This window comes from Phaseolus vulgaris, chromosome 6 (assembly GCF_051622355.1).
Source record: "Phaseolus vulgaris cultivar YP4 chromosome 6, ASM5162235v1, whole genome shotgun sequence".
Lineage (NCBI taxonomy): Eukaryota > Viridiplantae > Streptophyta > Magnoliopsida > Fabales > Fabaceae > Phaseolus > Phaseolus vulgaris.
Window position 1 is genome coordinate 36,706,073 of NC_143503.1, and position 17,487 is coordinate 36,723,559.

Here is a 17,487-nt window from a genome sequence, read left to right on the forward strand (position 1 = left end):
TTATTTTTTTTTTATGTATATAAGAATGTTTGTAATAATTATATTATTAATATTTATTGATATATTGTAGTATTATATATTAAATATAAAAGTATCAACTTTTTATTATATATATATATATATTTATATAAATTTAAAATCAAATTATTTAAATAATAAATATAATAAAATAAAATAATTTAAATATAAAGATGTTTAAATTGAACATAATTAATTATGTCTCGTGATATTCCTAATACGCTAAAGCCATATTCAATTATAGTTTAATAAAACATTTATTTTTTAAGGCTATCATTGTTACCAGCTCAAAACCGTAAAATGTATTATTTTATTCTCAAATTAACTGTCTATATTCGATCTTATTTCCACCAATATTAATATATACAAAAAGAGAAAAATGGATTCTAAAAGTAGAATTTAAATCTCTTACCTTTATTTTCTTTCAATTTTGTTTTTATCCATTTGGTGTTCACTGATTCAATTTCTTTCTTTATTTTTTATTCATTCACTCTCACCTAACTTTGACCTGGTTTTTAATTTCCAAAAAAACTATATTGAAAGTCACAATTTTTTTTTCTTACTTCCATTTAACAATCCTATATATTAATTTGATTATTTAAGTAATATATAAATTAAATTATTAAATAAAATATTAATAAAAGTGGTTATAGGAGGATTGTATAAACTTGCAAACATATGATATATAAATACCTTTGAAGGGTTATATAACTACACTAAACCTAAACCTAGGTATAAAAATAACAGTTATTCCTTCCGCCGCATCAAAGAGGATATATAAACCTCTCTCTATTTTCTATCTATCTACACATTTTCATCTCATCTCTTTCTTTCTCCTCTCCAACCCTACCATATCAACATTTCTAATGCTATTCACACTCTTCACTGCAACTGCTCTGCATCAGATCAGAATTGTTCAACACATGGCCTCCACTCTTCAATGGGAATCATAGCAATGACTCCTTCGGCTTCGCCATCACTCTCTACTGTGATTTCCTTGATTAATCAGTTACGAAGTCTCTGTCTTACTGTCTTAAGGGTGAGTCTCTGTCTTAAGGGTGACGTAACTTTATTTTATTTATTAAGACCAACCGTTTGAATTATGCTTGTGGTACTAGTAGATTATTGTATCATCTTATTTAGATTTTTGTATTATTTTTTTCATGATAAAAATCTTATCTTATTGATTTAGGGTAAGTTTAGGGTAAGTGAGAATGGATTGTTGGTACTAGTAGATTATTGTATCATCTTATTTAGATTTTTGTGTTATTTTTTTCATGATAAAAATCTTATCTTAGATAATGATATTGATTTAGGGTAAGTGAGAATGGATTCTTTAAAACGAGAAGAGTAGTAAGAAGAGTGTTCTTGAATGAGCGTGACAATTATTTATGCACTGTTCTGCACTGTCAAAATGTCATAACTTTCGACATATTGACAATTTTAATTTTAAAAGCAACTGTCATACCTATTTACTTTAATTTACTTTAATTTAATTATGTTTTAACAAGTTCTATGTACTTTAATTCTGATATTGTTGAGCACCGGTTGCAGATAATCACGAGAACACCTATGTTGTAGATGTATGGGGTTTATGTCATTTTTATGATCTTAAAGGGGGAACATTGTTTATATTTTCAATACGTTTTTCATATTAATTTCTAAATGTAATATTTGAGGCTTCTAACAAGCCTGCATCACATTTCAGAGGGTTTGCCCGCATCACATATTTACTATTTGAAGTAAACAATTAATCTTTGAAATTATTTTTCAAATGTCACTTACAACGTTTGTTGAACTAGCCATATTTTTTTTATTGTTGTAAATAGAAATCGAAAGAGTATGTAATTCAGAATTTTGTAATGTGTAATAAACAATAATTATATTATTATTAGGTATCATTAATCATTATTTAATTATTTTTATTAGTTCTTTATTTTTTATTAGTTATTTATTATATACTATTTTTTTTATAGAATAACAAGTTCTATTTATTTAATTCTGATTTGTTTTTTAAACTGTAACGTGGGAATCAGAGAAAGAACACATTATGGAAAAAGCTTCTGACTGATCAGTCTTACTCTAGTTAGTAAGAAAGAGAGAAGTAAAGAGAATGAAATAGAAAAAGGAAGAAAAAAAGGATAAATAAATTATAATTTAGTTAATTTAATTAGAGTTAAAAGAATAAAATATATTTTTATAGTCAATAATTTGACTTATTATATGTTTATATTCATTATTATTATAATAATATGAGAGAAAATAAAGAAAAAACATCCACATAATCAATAATAGTACTTCCAAATAAATATTATTAAACGCTCGATATCAACAGAAATTTAGGAGCATAATCACCATTTGCAAGTGTGTAATTCCAACTCGTAAAACTAATATTTATTTTATATTGTGAATTTAGTATATTAAATACTAAAAAGGGTAAAAACACTAAATGAAAATTTTCAAATAAAAAAATAAATATGATCACATCTGTGTTTATCAGTGGACAACAAATTAAGGCTGTATAATAAGAAAGAGAAAAGTTTCATTAACACCGTAAAATATATATATATATATATATATATATATATATCTAACAAACATTTATATTATGTAATAATATTTTGAATAAATAAAATAAAAATGAATAATATATTAATTTATTGAAATGTGAAATGTATGACTGTTTAGGGTTTCACTGTTCAATAAGAAAACTAAGAGCAACAAAATGTGACTGTACAATACTCGGTGTCCTGGTTCTTGCATTTAGGTGGAATTTGACGCATTGAGAAATGTGTAGTTTTTAACATTTGGTTTTTGGTATCAGCCTTTTCCAAACTCATACATGCAGATGGCCAACTTCTGGTTTGATGCACCGGAAAGACAAAAAACAATTTGGAGATCCAAATGGCTACAAAGGATGCAACATTACTGAGAATTCCAATGCCCACTCACTGCAATCAAACTGTAGTTTCCAAGAAAATTGCCATTTGTTTTTATTTGGCTGCAAAATTGATTTTCACACCATGTAAGTCATGCTAACTTGCATAAGATTTGAGTGTGGTACACTTAAAGTCGTGATTCCCCTTCTGCAGTTCTTTCTCAAAAAAGCATAAAAATAGTTTATAACTAACTTTTTGATAAACCACGAGTTCTTCCTTGCTCTTATATCCCCATGACCCAGAAGATAAACAACACCAGATTCTTTAGCCTTGTGAATAAAAGATAATTCGCTCTCGAGGCTCTGCTCGGCATCAAACACACTGGAGTCAGGGAATACTGAGCTTATCAACTCCGATGTGCTTGCTTCTAAACCGGGGTTGCTTGTATCCTTAAAATCAGAGAGAAGAGGAACACCAAGTGAGTAAACACTCCCATTGGGACCTATGAGAACCCTAGAACCAGGGTTCTCATCCTCTGAATCAGAATCATCATCCCCATCACTTTCCAATGACCTCTCCTGAGCCTCACGACGAATAAACTTCTCTAGGCTCTCAATCAGCAGCTGCTCAAAAGTCTGGTGATTTTCTTTCCGAACATCTTTGTAACCATACCTGTTGACAAACACTCAGACAAATAGACATTTTTTATTAAGAGGATAAAATACATTATTTCGCTATGATGAGATGCTCAGTGAAAGTTTTTTTAAAGATAATATCTAGGGCCTAAATACTGCCCAAATCACAAATGTAAAATAACAAAGCTAGTTACCTGGCAATACAACGAAATATATGGTAGCTTTTGGGGCAGACTCGCCGAAAAAGGAACCTTTCACTTTGCGGTACCAAAGGAACTGGAACATACTTGATACTCACAAATATGATCATAGAGTGTATAGCAGGAAGTGTGGTCAGAAAATGGCCAAAAATTGCCGGTATTCCTTTGACCAACTCATTATAAAGCAAACCAATTCCAGGAGCTCGTACTGTCCCAAGATTACAACCTAATTCTCTCATCAAATCTGATGACAGCTTTCGCTTGACTTCCGTTTCATACTTGAGATTGCTTCCATAATTCCATACATACATTATAAGAAACATTATTATGGAAAAGACCAATATAATCCAGCTTCCATCTGTCACACTCCACAGGACAGATGAAAAAAAAGTTAATTCCAATCCCAAGAAGACTACCACGAAACTAAGCACTATGATGATGTGTATCTGCCATATAAGTAGCATAACAAGGGTTACTAAAATAGTGGTCATCATCATCACCCCGAGCTCAGCAATGCCTGAAAGGGGACAAGGAACAAGCTGAATACAAATACATTATTATAATATAATAACAATGAAGAAAGTTAAGAGCCTAAAAGCTAAACTCTCCGCCAGCCTACATCCCGCTATCTAGCTTGAAAAATCAAATTGTTATCGATTAGGATCAATTAATTTTTATAAACTCGAATAAGTTTTCTCAAATTCAAGAAAAATATATGACCACAGACACCATTTAAAGAACAATGCAATGATGAGGTTTAGGGTCACGAATTCTTCTAAGCAAATTGGGTCCCACTTATACAAGGCTCCAGTTGTGTATTTTTATTTCTGGTTGAGGACATCCAAAAGAAATATTAAGGATTATAAATAAAAGAAAGAAATACTAGGTGAGCAGTTTAATGCCTTTCCAAATAATAACAGCAATATCAGCTACTGTCACTGATGCAAGCAATTCTAGTATGATAGTTGAAAACAACAAAACTGTGATATTAAAATTATCACCAAGTTACAATTGGACTATGTTACTTGAAAATGGCTGATATGTTTTATACCAAAAATATAAAACAAATGGAAAGAAGTTCATTACCATAGGCATTTCCAATCTCATCAATGCTAGATATAGTACAGACAAGAACCAGGGAAAGCCCCAAGAGGAACCAGTTTATGACAGGGATATAGATCTGGCCCATAAATTTCCGAGAAGTATGAATGATTTTAAGACGAGGGAAACAACCAAGTGCAGTTGATTGCTTTATACATGAAAATGTTGCTGTTGTCATAGCCCGACTAGCAATAAGTGCAGCAATGTTGGCAATAAGGAAAACTGGCCAGAACGCACCACCTGCAGACAGAATATCATTACTTGAAGATCCTGTAAAATGCAAGGCCAACCCAATGTAAAGAGTGATATTATCAACACTTACTCGGAACAGAAGAAAAAAAGACTTGACCAGCATCGGCATGGTTTTCCATAAGGTATGCAGCTTGACCCAAATAACCCAGTAGTAGGCACGGCAAAACAAGGAAGACAAATGAAAGCTGCAAATTAGAACCATCAGCTTTACTAGTATAGTAGTTCACCAAGAGGACAAAGTAAACAAAGAAGCATGACAAACAAATAAATATGACATAAAATTTATTACCTGAACTGATCGGACAGAAAAGTAGCAAAGATCCGCAAACATGGCCTCAGAACCTGCAACATGATAACACAAAATATGGTTATAGTTGAACAGGTTGTGCATATGGCAGCAATAGTTACATCTATATTGCAATTTTTACCACATTAAAATATTAAGTTACCATGGGCTGGAAGGATTACAGTGATAGAACAAGTTTATCAATAAGCTCAAAATTCGGATTATTTCTCCTCAGATAAATAGCAGCAAACACTAAATGAAAAACCATGCACTGATCATCAAAATTGATGGCAATATATTGTCTTTAAAATAAATAAAAACAGACCAGTAGAACCAAATTTACATACACAACAAGACAAATGTACAGTATTATTGCAATTGTAATATCAAGATCTTGAGGTGTTTACCAGTTGCACTCAGCAGGCAACCCCCAAGAGAATACCATGCTTTGGTTGAGTTCCTCTGGAAGAAGTAGTAGATATGAATAGGATTAAATGCCCTTAAGACACTATTGTCATACTTCACAAGATTGTATATCCCAATGCCCGCAAGAGAACAAAACCATAAGAACAAAGCAGGTCCGACTGCAAGTCCCACTTTACTTGTTCCATACTTTTGTATACTGAACAAAATGATAAGGCAGGCAACTGAAATCATCACCACTTCATCTGCATAGAGGAAAATGCAAAAAAGATTCAAGCAACCATACAAAATACTACAGCAAAAGGACATAAATTAGCTTAGCATTATTATGCCCACCTCCCAAGACATCTCACAAAGCCACATACTTGAAAAAAAAAATGTTTTTTAATCTCTCAAACCAAGTTGATAGATAGCATAGCACTATTGATATTATAGTTTGCATGATTAGCCAAAGAAGAAAAGATAAAAGGTCTAAACTTAAATTCTTCGAGCATGTCTCTGAATATCAATGCTCAATCAATTAATTAATACCTACTACATATAGTATCATTAATAGTTTACATAATACCTTTCTGGATGACATCTACCCCAACTTTTAAACCGCCAACAGATGACAGTACTGCAACAAAGAAAAGATAGAAAGAAAATTATTGTAAACAAAACAGTAGAAGAGAGTTAACCAAAACAATAGTTGGTGTTATTGTAAACAAAACAGTAGAAGAGAGTTAACCAAAACAATAGTTGGTCATGAGTACTAGCAACGACATCATTATATCAATACATATATGGTATTGACATCATCCTGAACACATTGTGGCCAAACCAAGTCTGAAGAAATTACAGTATAGATGAAGTAAAGGCAGTAAATAACCTGACATTGCCGGTGTAACAACACCATTAGCAATCACCATAGAAGTACCAGCAAGAACTAATATTAGTAGAGTCTTCTTCAGAGTCAGAGAATTCTCAAGTCTTTCCTTGATTTTTAATGACCTTTCAAGCTCAGGGGATGGCACCTTCAGCCTAAAGCTTGATATACGGGCATCTGATGGTAACTGATTGGGGAGAAGACTAACCTTAGCATGACGACAGATCAAGGAGTACAAGGCAAAAGTACCACCTGCAAAGGTTTCAGAACAAGTATGATTTTGAGGATGTAAGTACCAAAAGTTTTATTTTAGACCATTTACTTTTAACATACCTTCACCATCATCATTGGCCAACAGAACCACCAGGACATACTTCAATAAAGGAATCAAGATTAAGGTGTACAAGACAAGTGATAAAGCTCCAAGAATGTCTTCATTTCCATTAATAGGGGCCTTTCTAAACATAACACTGAAGGTATACAAGGGACTTGTTCCAACGTCACCAAAGACAACACCAAGTGTCTGAAAAGCTAATACAATTTTCTTACCCAAACTGATGTCCTGCAATGAAATATAATGAAGACAAGCAAACATTACTAATATATATAATCTCATGATGAATAGTAAGACATTTTAAGAGATGGAACCACATGCCCGTGTACAAATATAATACATCAGTCAATCACAGACTACAATCCCGAGAATCCAGAAACTCAACAAAAGGAACAACACCCAAAGCTTAAGACCAAAATTCACAGAATCCATAAACTTGACAAGAAAAACAACCTCATAGCAATAAAAGAATAAGAAGAAGAAAGACAAATATAAGCATCTCCTATACACTAAATGTTATAAATAGTAAGATCATCATTCAGGTTGCAATGCACACAAGAATTCGGTTGTATCGGGATTCCACTTTGTTTAATTTTCACCATCCACGTTAAACTCTCAGTCCTTGTCCGTGAATGCAGACTGCAGGTTGAATCATGTATTCCACATCTATTTCCTTCCACTTATTTTCCATTTGTGGAACAGGTCATAACACTAAATTAACAATCACAATTCACAAGGTCCCACAAATACACAGGGAGACAGAGAAACTTTAAGCTCGATTTAAATAATTTTCATTTACAAATTTCAACCTATTGACAAAAAAGATCTTAAACTACACAATTAAAAATAACCTGGCATGGTCACTTCAAGCGACATAACCCTGCGCTTAGAATCTGAAATTCCTTTGAATTATTATAAAGAAAGAAAAAAGACCTCATAGTCACTTCTGTGAGCACCGGGAACTTCAAGAGCCTCCACGTCGAAAGAATCGATGCGAGGACCAGTGCGGATGAGTCGCTGCTCCGCGTTGTCCTCTTCCTCTTCGGAATCGACGACGGAAGGGTGGCGTCCAAATCTCAAATCCGCGACGAAGTTCTCCAAATCTGAGTCGTCGTCGTCGTCGTCATCCTGGATAACCCAGCGCGATTCGGTGGACTCCATGGAGGATCCGCGATTGATCTCCTCGGCCATGTGGTTAGCGGGATGTGGAAAATGGAGGTTAGGGTTTCACATAGAGAAATGGGGGAATCTCAGTGAGAGGATTTGGGCATGAATTGGACATAAGATAACGGTATGAAGGGTATGAAGGGATGGTGCTTCCATTGCATTGTTTTGCGCAAGAACAGAAGGTGGTGAAGATCACGCGTGAGTGAGAGAGAGTGATACCAATGCAAAACGGCATCTGACTGAACTTTCCTATGGGGCCACACTGCCCTGTTTCGGTTTCTCAAAACCACATTTCATTACTTTTATTTACTTTTAATTACTACTCTTCTTAATCTTAATTACACCAAAAATTCCAATCGAAATAGGTTAATTAATTGTTATTTACCAAGGATAGACACAAACATGATACAAGAAAATATATAATTAAAAATTATATAAATTGATAATAAAAATTTATATTTATAGTATCAGTTTTTTTAATTATTTTTTAATTATTAATTAAAAAAAATTGTTTTTATTTTTATAATCATAATAAAATTTGGTACATTTCAAGATACTACTACAACTACTTTTAATTTTTTTTTTAAATTAATTTGGAAAATTACATCAATTATTTTATTATTATTCTTAACTTTTATCACATTATTGTTTGTTTTAAAACTTAAATTTATCATTTTAAAATATTTTAAAATAAGAGTATATCTACTCGTCATAAGATTGGGAGTGTCAAAAGACTGAATATACATTTTTCTAACAAAATCATTAATGATAATTATGAATAAAATAATTTAATGAAGAGCAATTATTTATAAAACAATAAATAACAATTATACTCTCAATCCAAGAACACCACCAATGACAATAATACAAGTGTAAGCAAATATTAAGAATTCATAATTGATGAATTCATCAATCTTTTAACCCAACCAACTTTTATTAAGCAACAAAAGATATAATAATTTAATTTGATATATTAATGAAAGAAAATATTGAGTTTGATGCATTCAAGTCACTTCAATTCTTAAACAGTTTGTTCATTTACATGGAGAAATCTTAAATCACCTCAAAATCAATGATAATTTTATATTATTTGTTCTTAACAGAGATTGCCTTTTACAGATAAAAGTGGAAAGTGTCACTAATGACTCTAATCTAAAATTATGAATGAATAATTATAATTTCATCTTAATAGAATAAAGAAGCTTTTTATTTGATTTATTCTATTCCGATCTAAGAAAATTATTATTTCATAAGGTGTAATATTCTGACATAAAGAAGTAGCAGATTTTCCGGACTTCGTCGTCTTCAAGCGTTACAAAGAATGCGACCGAAGCAATGAAACTAATTGTGCGCCAGATGATACAGAGCATGGCCTTCCTAAGTATTTAACCATTCTAATAAGTTGGTTCATGCTTGTCTTCTACTGAGGATCGGCATTTCGTTCTTAAAGTGCTTCTATAAATTTGTTTAACGTGTATGATTTTTATGAAAACATATCAAGAAGGTTCCTTTTTTTGCAATGATAAATTGAAATCCCTCTTCAAAATCCGATTTTATTCTTTTAATATGTCTAGGTGAATTGAGAAAATATTTATAAACTGACTTCGGTCTCGAGTTTTAAGACATCGAGAGAGATAACATCGTTTCAAGAATCCGATTTTATTTTTTTAATATGTCTAGGTGAACTGAGAGAAAATATTTATAAACTGACTTCGGTCTTAAGTTTTAAGACATCGAGAGAGATAACATCGTTAAAATCAGTTACTTACTATATCCAAAAAATATTATACGCTTTGAAAGTCAATACTTAATTTTTTTCTTTAATAAATACTTATTAAAAATATATTTAAACTGTCATTTAACACCTCCTCCTAAATAATTGTGTATTGGTCATACGGAACACATAGAATATGCTTGCGTTATATTTTAACATTATAATATTAACCAATATACGTAAGACTGTCCGTTACATGCCAAAATCCGTCAATGGATTACAAGTCATTGTTCGTGAAATGGATAAAATTTAATAAATAAAAACAGGTCAACCAAACGAAGCACAATAACGTTTGAAATTGTTTCCAGATACTGAAACGAAGAGCAGGTCTTCATATGGTTAAAGCACAGTAAATAAACGTTAGTTGAGGATGAAAATAACATTTAGTTTCAAACAGATTTGATGTCATATGCGTGGATTCTACATTTTTAATTACAATTAAAAGCAACATAAGAGAAAAACAATTAACAGGATAAAAAACAGTTAAACATAACATTGCAGAACACCACTGGTATTGTAAAATCAAGAATAAAGAATGGTCAGTACTCACAGCAATGCACTGTTTGACGCCACTTCAACAAAATGATGTCAAAAATTATTATCTAATTGCACAGACAAAGTGATTTGCAATTTGAGGGCATAAGTGCACATGTCTCACAAATTGATGATGGTAAACATTGTATAATTTGTATTGTTTGCTTAAAGGGGTCATTCTAAGTGATTTTTACGCGAAAAGTTTAGCTACTACAAAACAACAACCTTGTAAAAGATAAAAGCACAATTCTGAGCAGTGGCAGCAATCCCTCATAAGGTACAAAAAGTTCAAGAGTGTTTTGGTCTGTACATGAGCCACTCGTAGACAATGATTGTGGCTATGCTATAACTAGCCTACTGTCCCTTGAGACAAGTCCCTCAGTTCACATTCGATGGAACCTCGTCAACTTCTTCGTAGGTGTTAGTCTCCTCATTAAATGAGTACCTGAATTTAAATATAAAAGTAACATTCCTAGTCAGCTAGAAACATGATTTTCTGAAAGACAAACATCAAATTAGTCACTCTCAATTGGCTGCAGACTGCAACAAGGAATGCAGCTAGTGTGAACAATATATGGCCAATATTGCAAGTTCCATCCACCATGGCATCAGCCCAAATTGTAAGGAACCTAAATTATATATACAGTTAAAAAAACCCACCCCCTCTTTCTCTTCTTGGGTTACAACTTACTTTATGCTCTATTTAGTATAGAAGAGGGAAATGGGTTAAGCTAGTAGATTGAAAATAGATGAAAAATACAATAGAAGTTAAAGATGTTTAATTCAAAAGAAATAGATAAGAGATGGGATGAGAGATAAGTAGAAATAAATAAGAAACAGTACAATAAGTTCCACCGTTTATTAAAACTTTTTCTTCTCTTTGCCTCTCTTACCAAACACAATATTATTTCACTCCTCGCCCCTCCTCTCCCCTCCTCTCAACCAAAGGTGTTAATTATAGAAATGTTCTAATTACCATGTATGTTTTTATGCTCCCAATATCTATATTGACGTACACCTATCACATCTCTTGATATAGTTTCCAACAAAAAATATCATAAATCAAGAATAAATTTAAACAAATAGCTAAAGAAGACACGTTCAAATCCATATCCATGTTTGGTACCACTCACTGATAAACAAAGGCTAAAAAATGTCAGCATAAAAATTGACAAACCACACGCTAAGATGATAAGGAATATGCTGTACCATTGTCCTGATGCTGCAGAGAAATAAAGCCCTGTATTTGGATCATAATAATAGCCCAAACTGCTGCTGTAATAGTACCTGGACCAAATATTGATGTCAGAACAAGCCTATAACTAACAGAACCTTTTCATAACAGAATTCATGGGAATAAAGAAGAGATGGGTACAAACATCAACTTTTGTGACCTTTATATAACAATGATTTTTTTTGGTTTTTGATGTTACAACAAAGATAAATAATGTCATATCTATCATTATTTCCCAAAATGTAGATGGAAGAGAAGAGTTGTACCCAGAAGATTCATCATACACATAATCATTTTGCAATGCTCCAGCTGAAAGAAAAGTAGAACGCTGTTAAGTAAATACTTATCAGATAAAAATCAGTAACAAAAATTTCGGAGGCCAATTTACCCTCATTACCAGAATTTATGGCATCCGATGAAGATTGACTAACTGCATTATTTTCATTTGTAGATGGCTTACTAGTATCCTGTTCATCATCATTGGCAAACATATCAAAATCATCATCACCATCGCCAGAGGCTTCTCCACTAGCCAAATGTTGATTTGATGTGCCTTCTTTTGCCTGGGATAACCTCTCATATCCTTCTGAAAAAGGGAGATTGTAGAAGGCATAAGCATTAAGCAATTAATACCAGGAAACAGGCACCCTTTACTCCTTCTCATAAACCTAAATATCAACATCATCACAGAAAGAAGAAAAAGAAGGGCCAAGGAAAAATTGAAGATTAAATATCCTGCCCCAAAATCCAAAACTTAATTAATATGGAGGCCCTAAAAATAGTTTAGGGTTTCCCCGAACAGTTTAAATCGACAAACACCATGTACGATATTGATAATAAAACAGTAAGTTCTATCTTGCATCATGACCATAATAACAGCACAAGCTGAACAAAATTATAATAGTAAAAACCAAATAATTAAATCAAATACCTTAGAAAATCAAACAGCATATTTTATCAAGTTGTTAATAATGTAAACTTAATGACAAACCATGAACCAAAGGTGTCAACAAGAAATATAACATAATATAAATAGAATAAAACATAGAGTATAACACTGACCCGCTTCACGAACAAAAACCTCTCGTTTTTCATGATAAACATCTGGGAAAAAAAAGGTCAAGGAATCAAAATTAAGCATCATGTATATAAAACTAAAGAAACAATGAAGCAAAACAGGTTGCATGACATAAAGAGTCTCGTCAGGCTATGTAAATGATTACATGTCTACACAATGCCTAATATCTACAAAAGCCTGAGAGATCAACTCAACTGTATTCACCATCCTCCATCAGCTTCATAGCATCCTCAGTTAGCTGGTCAAATATAATCTTAGCCTCAGCAGACATTTTTGCCTTTCTGTCACTGTTACCTTTTAACCTTCTCAAGGCTTGCAATACCTATTGGAAGAATATCTGTTAATACCGCCTCAAACACCTCAACAAAGTACATATATTATATATAAATTCCAGCCTAGTCAAGTACAAAAGATTTACAGTTACAAAGATATAAAGAGAACAGGTAATTGAACATGATATAAAATTAATAATTGCAGTTAGATACAAGCCAAAAGTCCCTTTAAATAAATTTTGTCTATATGTTTATCTTTATGAACACCAGTAATCCTTTATTTTGGTAAATTGGCAATTAACAGGCTTTCTCTAATAACAATGAGAGAGAGATGTAAACCATTATTAACTCAAGTTAAAAGTAAATTTGCATACGTAACTATGGAGTCAGCAGCAGCAGATTCCAGTTCTCTTATTTTCTGTATTTATTTGTTCCAGTTACAAAAACACAATGTCAAAATTACATATTCTTTACAAGTTCAGATTTGAGAGTAAATTTTTTTTATCTGGAATATATTTTAAGGATATGTTCCCTCAACAAGAAATTTCACAACTCCTTGGCCATAAAAAAAAAAATGATTGCCTCAGTAAATGGAAGATCTACAACTACTCAGGTGTGAGTGGGCAAATAAATATTGTATTTTACAATGATACTTCAGTAGGACACAGCCGTCAAAATCAGAAGATTAAGAATGATAAAATATGCGCTTACCGTTTCCCCAGATTCAAGAACATTTGCAATGCGTCTCTTCATGATTCCAATATCTTCAGAAGAAAGGTCGGGTGGTTCCTCATCTTCATCATTGGTTGGTACAGATTTTAATGCAGAATACTTTGGATCAACTTCAATATTATCAAGCCACGCATCCTGTAAGGCTCATTAATTTATTAACGGAATTCAAATGAAAGAATCACAAATAAAAAAAATATACAAATCCCTCACCTTGATCTCATTCTCTCTTACATATTCAACAAAATTTCCTGCTGCATCAAAATAACCTTCTTCCCTTTCTTTGTCTAGGTTGAAAGGTTCAATTTGAATCCCATCATCAACAAAATTCTCGCTATCCTGCCACAAGATATCACCCATCACTGCCTGCCTATCCTTTATGTGGATCCAATAACAAGTCATTGGACCAATAAACTTTACTATAAAAATGATGGTAATTTAGGAATAAATCACACAACAATAATACATTTGAACAGCAACCCGCATGAAATAAGCTTTAGAAGCATACTACTTACTTTACTGAATCCATGAGAAAGCACTTGATAGAAAGAGGAGATATTAATTTAGATAAAAAAAAACGTCATCCAGGTCGAAAAGTTAAAAAACTCCAAAACAAACCTCATATGTGACTTCAGCAACTGAAAAGTCTATTCCAATACCTCCAGTGCCCTCACTGAGAAGTTCAGCAGTAAATTGATTTCTTTGATTTGCCCGCTCTTTGGCAGCTTTGGCTGCTACCCGGGGATTCATTATGTCAACTTCACCCTCCTCAACATTTCCTTTGTCCACAACTTCATCTCCTGGCTTCACTTTCTTACCCTTTGGAAACCTAACCCTTTTTGCTCTGTATAAATTCAATGCAACCATCTCAAAATTCAGTTTCACGAGCTTTTCATTACAGTCTCAAAAGTTAAAACCTCAACAAAGGAACTCATATACAAGCAGAACATATTACCACGAGTTGGGTGAATGAACATAAAACGCAAACTTAACACATAGTATTATATGCAAACACGAAATCTAAACTCTCTTCAAACAATGCCAGATATTTGAACTTGACAGGCTACGGAGGTGACCCACACGACAATAATCCCCAAATCAAAATAACACAGAACTCAATGTATGATAACCTAATCATGGTAATCAAGTCTGGCTATTGCTGCAATTATCTCAATAACAATGAAAGGAATTAGGGTTTGCTTGCGAGAAGAAAGGGAAAGAAATTACGGTGGTTCTTTGCTTGATTCGTCGTCTTCTTCCACAAAAGGGCGTTTGCCGCTTCTGCGAGATGATTCTGCGGCCATTGTTGCTGCCTAAGGAGAAGAAGTTCAATGCTTTGAGCTTCGCATAGGTTTTTCCCCCTCTCTTACAACTTCTTCTTCTCTGTCTATTCATTTTGGATAATTAAAAAATAACTAATTAATTAAAAATAACATTATAATTTTTTTAATTTTACTTTCACCATGTTCGTAACTTTTTTTTAAATATACTTAAGCTCAGGGTCTAGTCCCAGCCATAAACAAGTGTATCAATAGCAAAATAAAAATATATTTTTTAATATTTTATTTAAAGGATGAGTTGCATTAACATTTTCTATAAAATATAAAACTGAAAAATAAACTAAATAAGTTGTCAATATTTATAGTTATGTTTGACAAATTACTTTAATTAATAAATATTTCTTCAGACAAAGTTATAGGGTCATTTGTTTGTAGTTATTTAAAAAATTGACTAAATAAACAAATTTATATTTTTTTATAGATTTATTTAAACAGTTTATTTTATAAGATATTTTTTAGAAGTAAATCATATTTACTTCTTAATCACAATAATCACAATAATTGTGACAAGATAATCACAATTTTAACTTCTAACTTTCATAAGAAAATGAAACATTAGTCCTGAAAAAAAAAATATGAGTAGCCATTTTGATTCTGTTTTTTTAACAGTCTAAATTCACCATGTTTAATAGTTGTAACATGCGTAAAACTAATAAACAATATTTATAAGGTATATTATTATATATTAAATTTTAAACACATGCTCTAATTTATATATATAAATGTTGATACCTATATCAATTAAAACTGAAAAGATAAATAATATTTAGTTCAAATAAATAATTTTAAAATTATATTATTCAAATCATATATATTTATATAAACTAAATGTGCATGATAGAAATAATAACTTGTGTCGTCACTGGTTTACGAGCTGACTTGTAATTTTATTTTATTTTGTAATTTTTTATATTTATTTATTTTGTTATAATAGTTTATATTACTTTTTAGACAATAAAAAATATAATAAACATCAATTAAATTAAATCAAATTTTAATTTCTAATGGACTAAAGTTTAATATCTAAGAAAAAAAATTAAATATTAATAATACTTCAATGAATCAAATGATATATAAAGAAAAATATAATATCTCTCTTTAAAAATGTCAAAATTAAAAAAAAATAGACCCACAAAGTTGATAGATTAAGCGGCGAGACCATTATAGGTTAACATATTCAAAATAGAAACCCAGATGAACCCGATATTTTTGTCATCCTTAATTTAAGATAAAAATATATATTTATCATAAACTTGAATTCAAAGTTTTTCATTACGTAAATTTTAATTTAAATGATTTAAACACCTAATAAAACCAAAATATACTTGGGAAAAGTTTCACTACTTAATACCTAAACTCAAAAATATATATTTTTTAACTTTGTAACTTCAACTCTTTCCGTTTATATATACATCACTTTAATCATATTTATATCACCCCTTAATTGTAACAATTTATAATCAAACAACATTCATTCTAAGCAAAAAATGTCAAACAATTTGGCAGGTATTATATGTCTAAAGCTGAAAGTAAACAAGTTGTTTTAATGGTCTTTTTAAAATGTTTTTTTTTAAGTCTGATAAATACAACAGAAAATTATGATAAAAAATAACAAATGATTAGTTGATTATTTAATGGGCTTGGTGCAGTTTTTGTTATATCAAATCAAACCATGTATAGTCTCCAACAACTTTTTCTTAAAATCTTACAAAAAAATTCAAATTTTTGAAATTCCCACCACTTCTTATGAAAATAATAATTTATTTTGTATTTAAATAAATAAAATAAATATACATTAAAAAAACATATAATAACACAAAAAATTAATCATTATATTAATTAAATTATATACTATTTTAGAAATTAAAAAAATTAATTATATTTAAAATAATTAATAATTTTTAAAATTATATATAAATTAACTACCAAAATTTTAACTACTAATGTTTTAAATTTTAACTACTAATATTTTAAATTTTAAATGGATCTTTATTAGTCTTTTAGACACCATCTTAAAATATGAAATATTAATAATTAAAATCTTAATAGTTAATGATTAAATATTAATTTAAAAATCACTTTATAAATTTGTATTAATAATATAAATTATTTTGGATATTTATATTTTTTTTAATCTCTTGATTGTTTGATATTTACAATTAATTGCAATTGATAATTTTTTTTAATGATATTAAATTAAAACTCCATATTTTCTACTTTGTAAATCCGATTTTTTTTTCCAAAAAATTTATTTAAATAATTTAATTAAATTATTTTAAAAGAATACGAGCAAATTGGAATAGATTCAATTGGTGACCGAAACACATGATGAAACTTTTATTTTTTCTTTGAGTCGTTCACAT

The 17,487-nt window shown here is 30.8% G+C and overlaps 2 protein-coding genes and 1 long non-coding RNA gene across 3 annotated transcripts; 1 reads left to right on the forward strand and 2 right to left on the reverse strand.

Annotated features, from left to right (window-relative positions):
* Positions 1-734: 734 nt before the first annotated feature.
* LOC137832795 (uncharacterized) lies at positions 735-1,781 on the forward strand. The gene is made up of 2 exons (XR_011084610.2): positions 735-1,057; positions 1,573-1,781. It is a non-coding gene; the product is annotated as an uncharacterized LOC137832795 (long non-coding RNA).
* An 872-nt stretch (positions 1,782-2,653) lies between these two features.
* LOC137832796 (potassium transporter 7) lies at positions 2,654-8,467 on the reverse strand. The gene is made up of 10 exons (XM_068641139.2): positions 7,930-8,467; positions 6,996-7,224; positions 6,666-6,914; positions 6,363-6,413; positions 5,779-6,039; positions 5,375-5,427; positions 5,156-5,270; positions 4,819-5,073; positions 3,727-4,249; positions 2,654-3,569 (listed from the first exon to the last, which is right to left on the reverse strand). The coding sequence occupies exons 1-10, from the start codon at positions 8,185-8,187 to the stop codon at positions 3,035-3,037; spliced, it is 2,529 nt and encodes an 842-aa protein (XP_068497240.1). The 5' UTR covers positions 8,188-8,467; the 3' UTR covers positions 2,654-3,034.
* A 2,053-nt stretch (positions 8,468-10,520) lies between these two features.
* Positions 10,521-15,205, reverse strand: LOC137832797 (CD2-binding protein-like protein). The gene is made up of 10 exons (XM_068641141.2): positions 15,012-15,205; positions 14,403-14,628; positions 13,998-14,123; positions 13,767-13,922; positions 12,979-13,105; positions 12,768-12,809; positions 12,103-12,291; positions 11,972-12,014; positions 11,681-11,758; positions 10,521-10,916 (listed from the first exon to the last, which is right to left on the reverse strand). Exons 1-10 carry the CDS (start codon positions 15,086-15,088, stop codon positions 10,850-10,852), a joined length of 1,131 nt encoding a protein of 376 aa, XP_068497242.1. The 5' UTR covers positions 15,089-15,205; the 3' UTR covers positions 10,521-10,849.
* Between the last annotated feature and the right edge of the window lie 2,282 nt (positions 15,206-17,487).

Bases quoted from the DNA above. Each gene is read 5' to 3' on its own strand.
- LOC137832797 (XM_068641141.2), bottom strand. From the start codon at position 15,088: ATGGCCGCAGAATCATCTCGCAGAAGCGGCAAACGCCCTTTTGTGGAA. The intron at 12,292-12,767 runs GTCAGTGTTATA...TCCCTTTTTCAG, and splicing joins GGTTTTTGTTCGTGAAGCGG to AAGGATATGAGAGGTTATCC. The intron at 11,759-11,971 runs GTACAACTCTTC...TATTTGGTCCAG, and splicing joins GTGTATGATGAATCTTCTGG to GTACTATTACAGCAGCAGTT.
- LOC137832796 (XM_068641139.2), bottom strand. From the start codon at position 8,187: ATGGCCGAGGAGATCAATCGCGGATCCTCCATGGAGTCCACCGAATCG. The intron at 7,225-7,929 runs GTCTTTTTTCTT...ATTTCATTGCAG, and splicing joins CTCACAGAAGTGACTATGAG to GACATCAGTTTGGGTAAGAA. The intron at 4,250-4,818 runs GTAATGAACTTC...GTCCCCTTTCAG, and splicing joins TGAGATTGGAAATGCCTATG to GCATTGCTGAGCTCGGGGTG.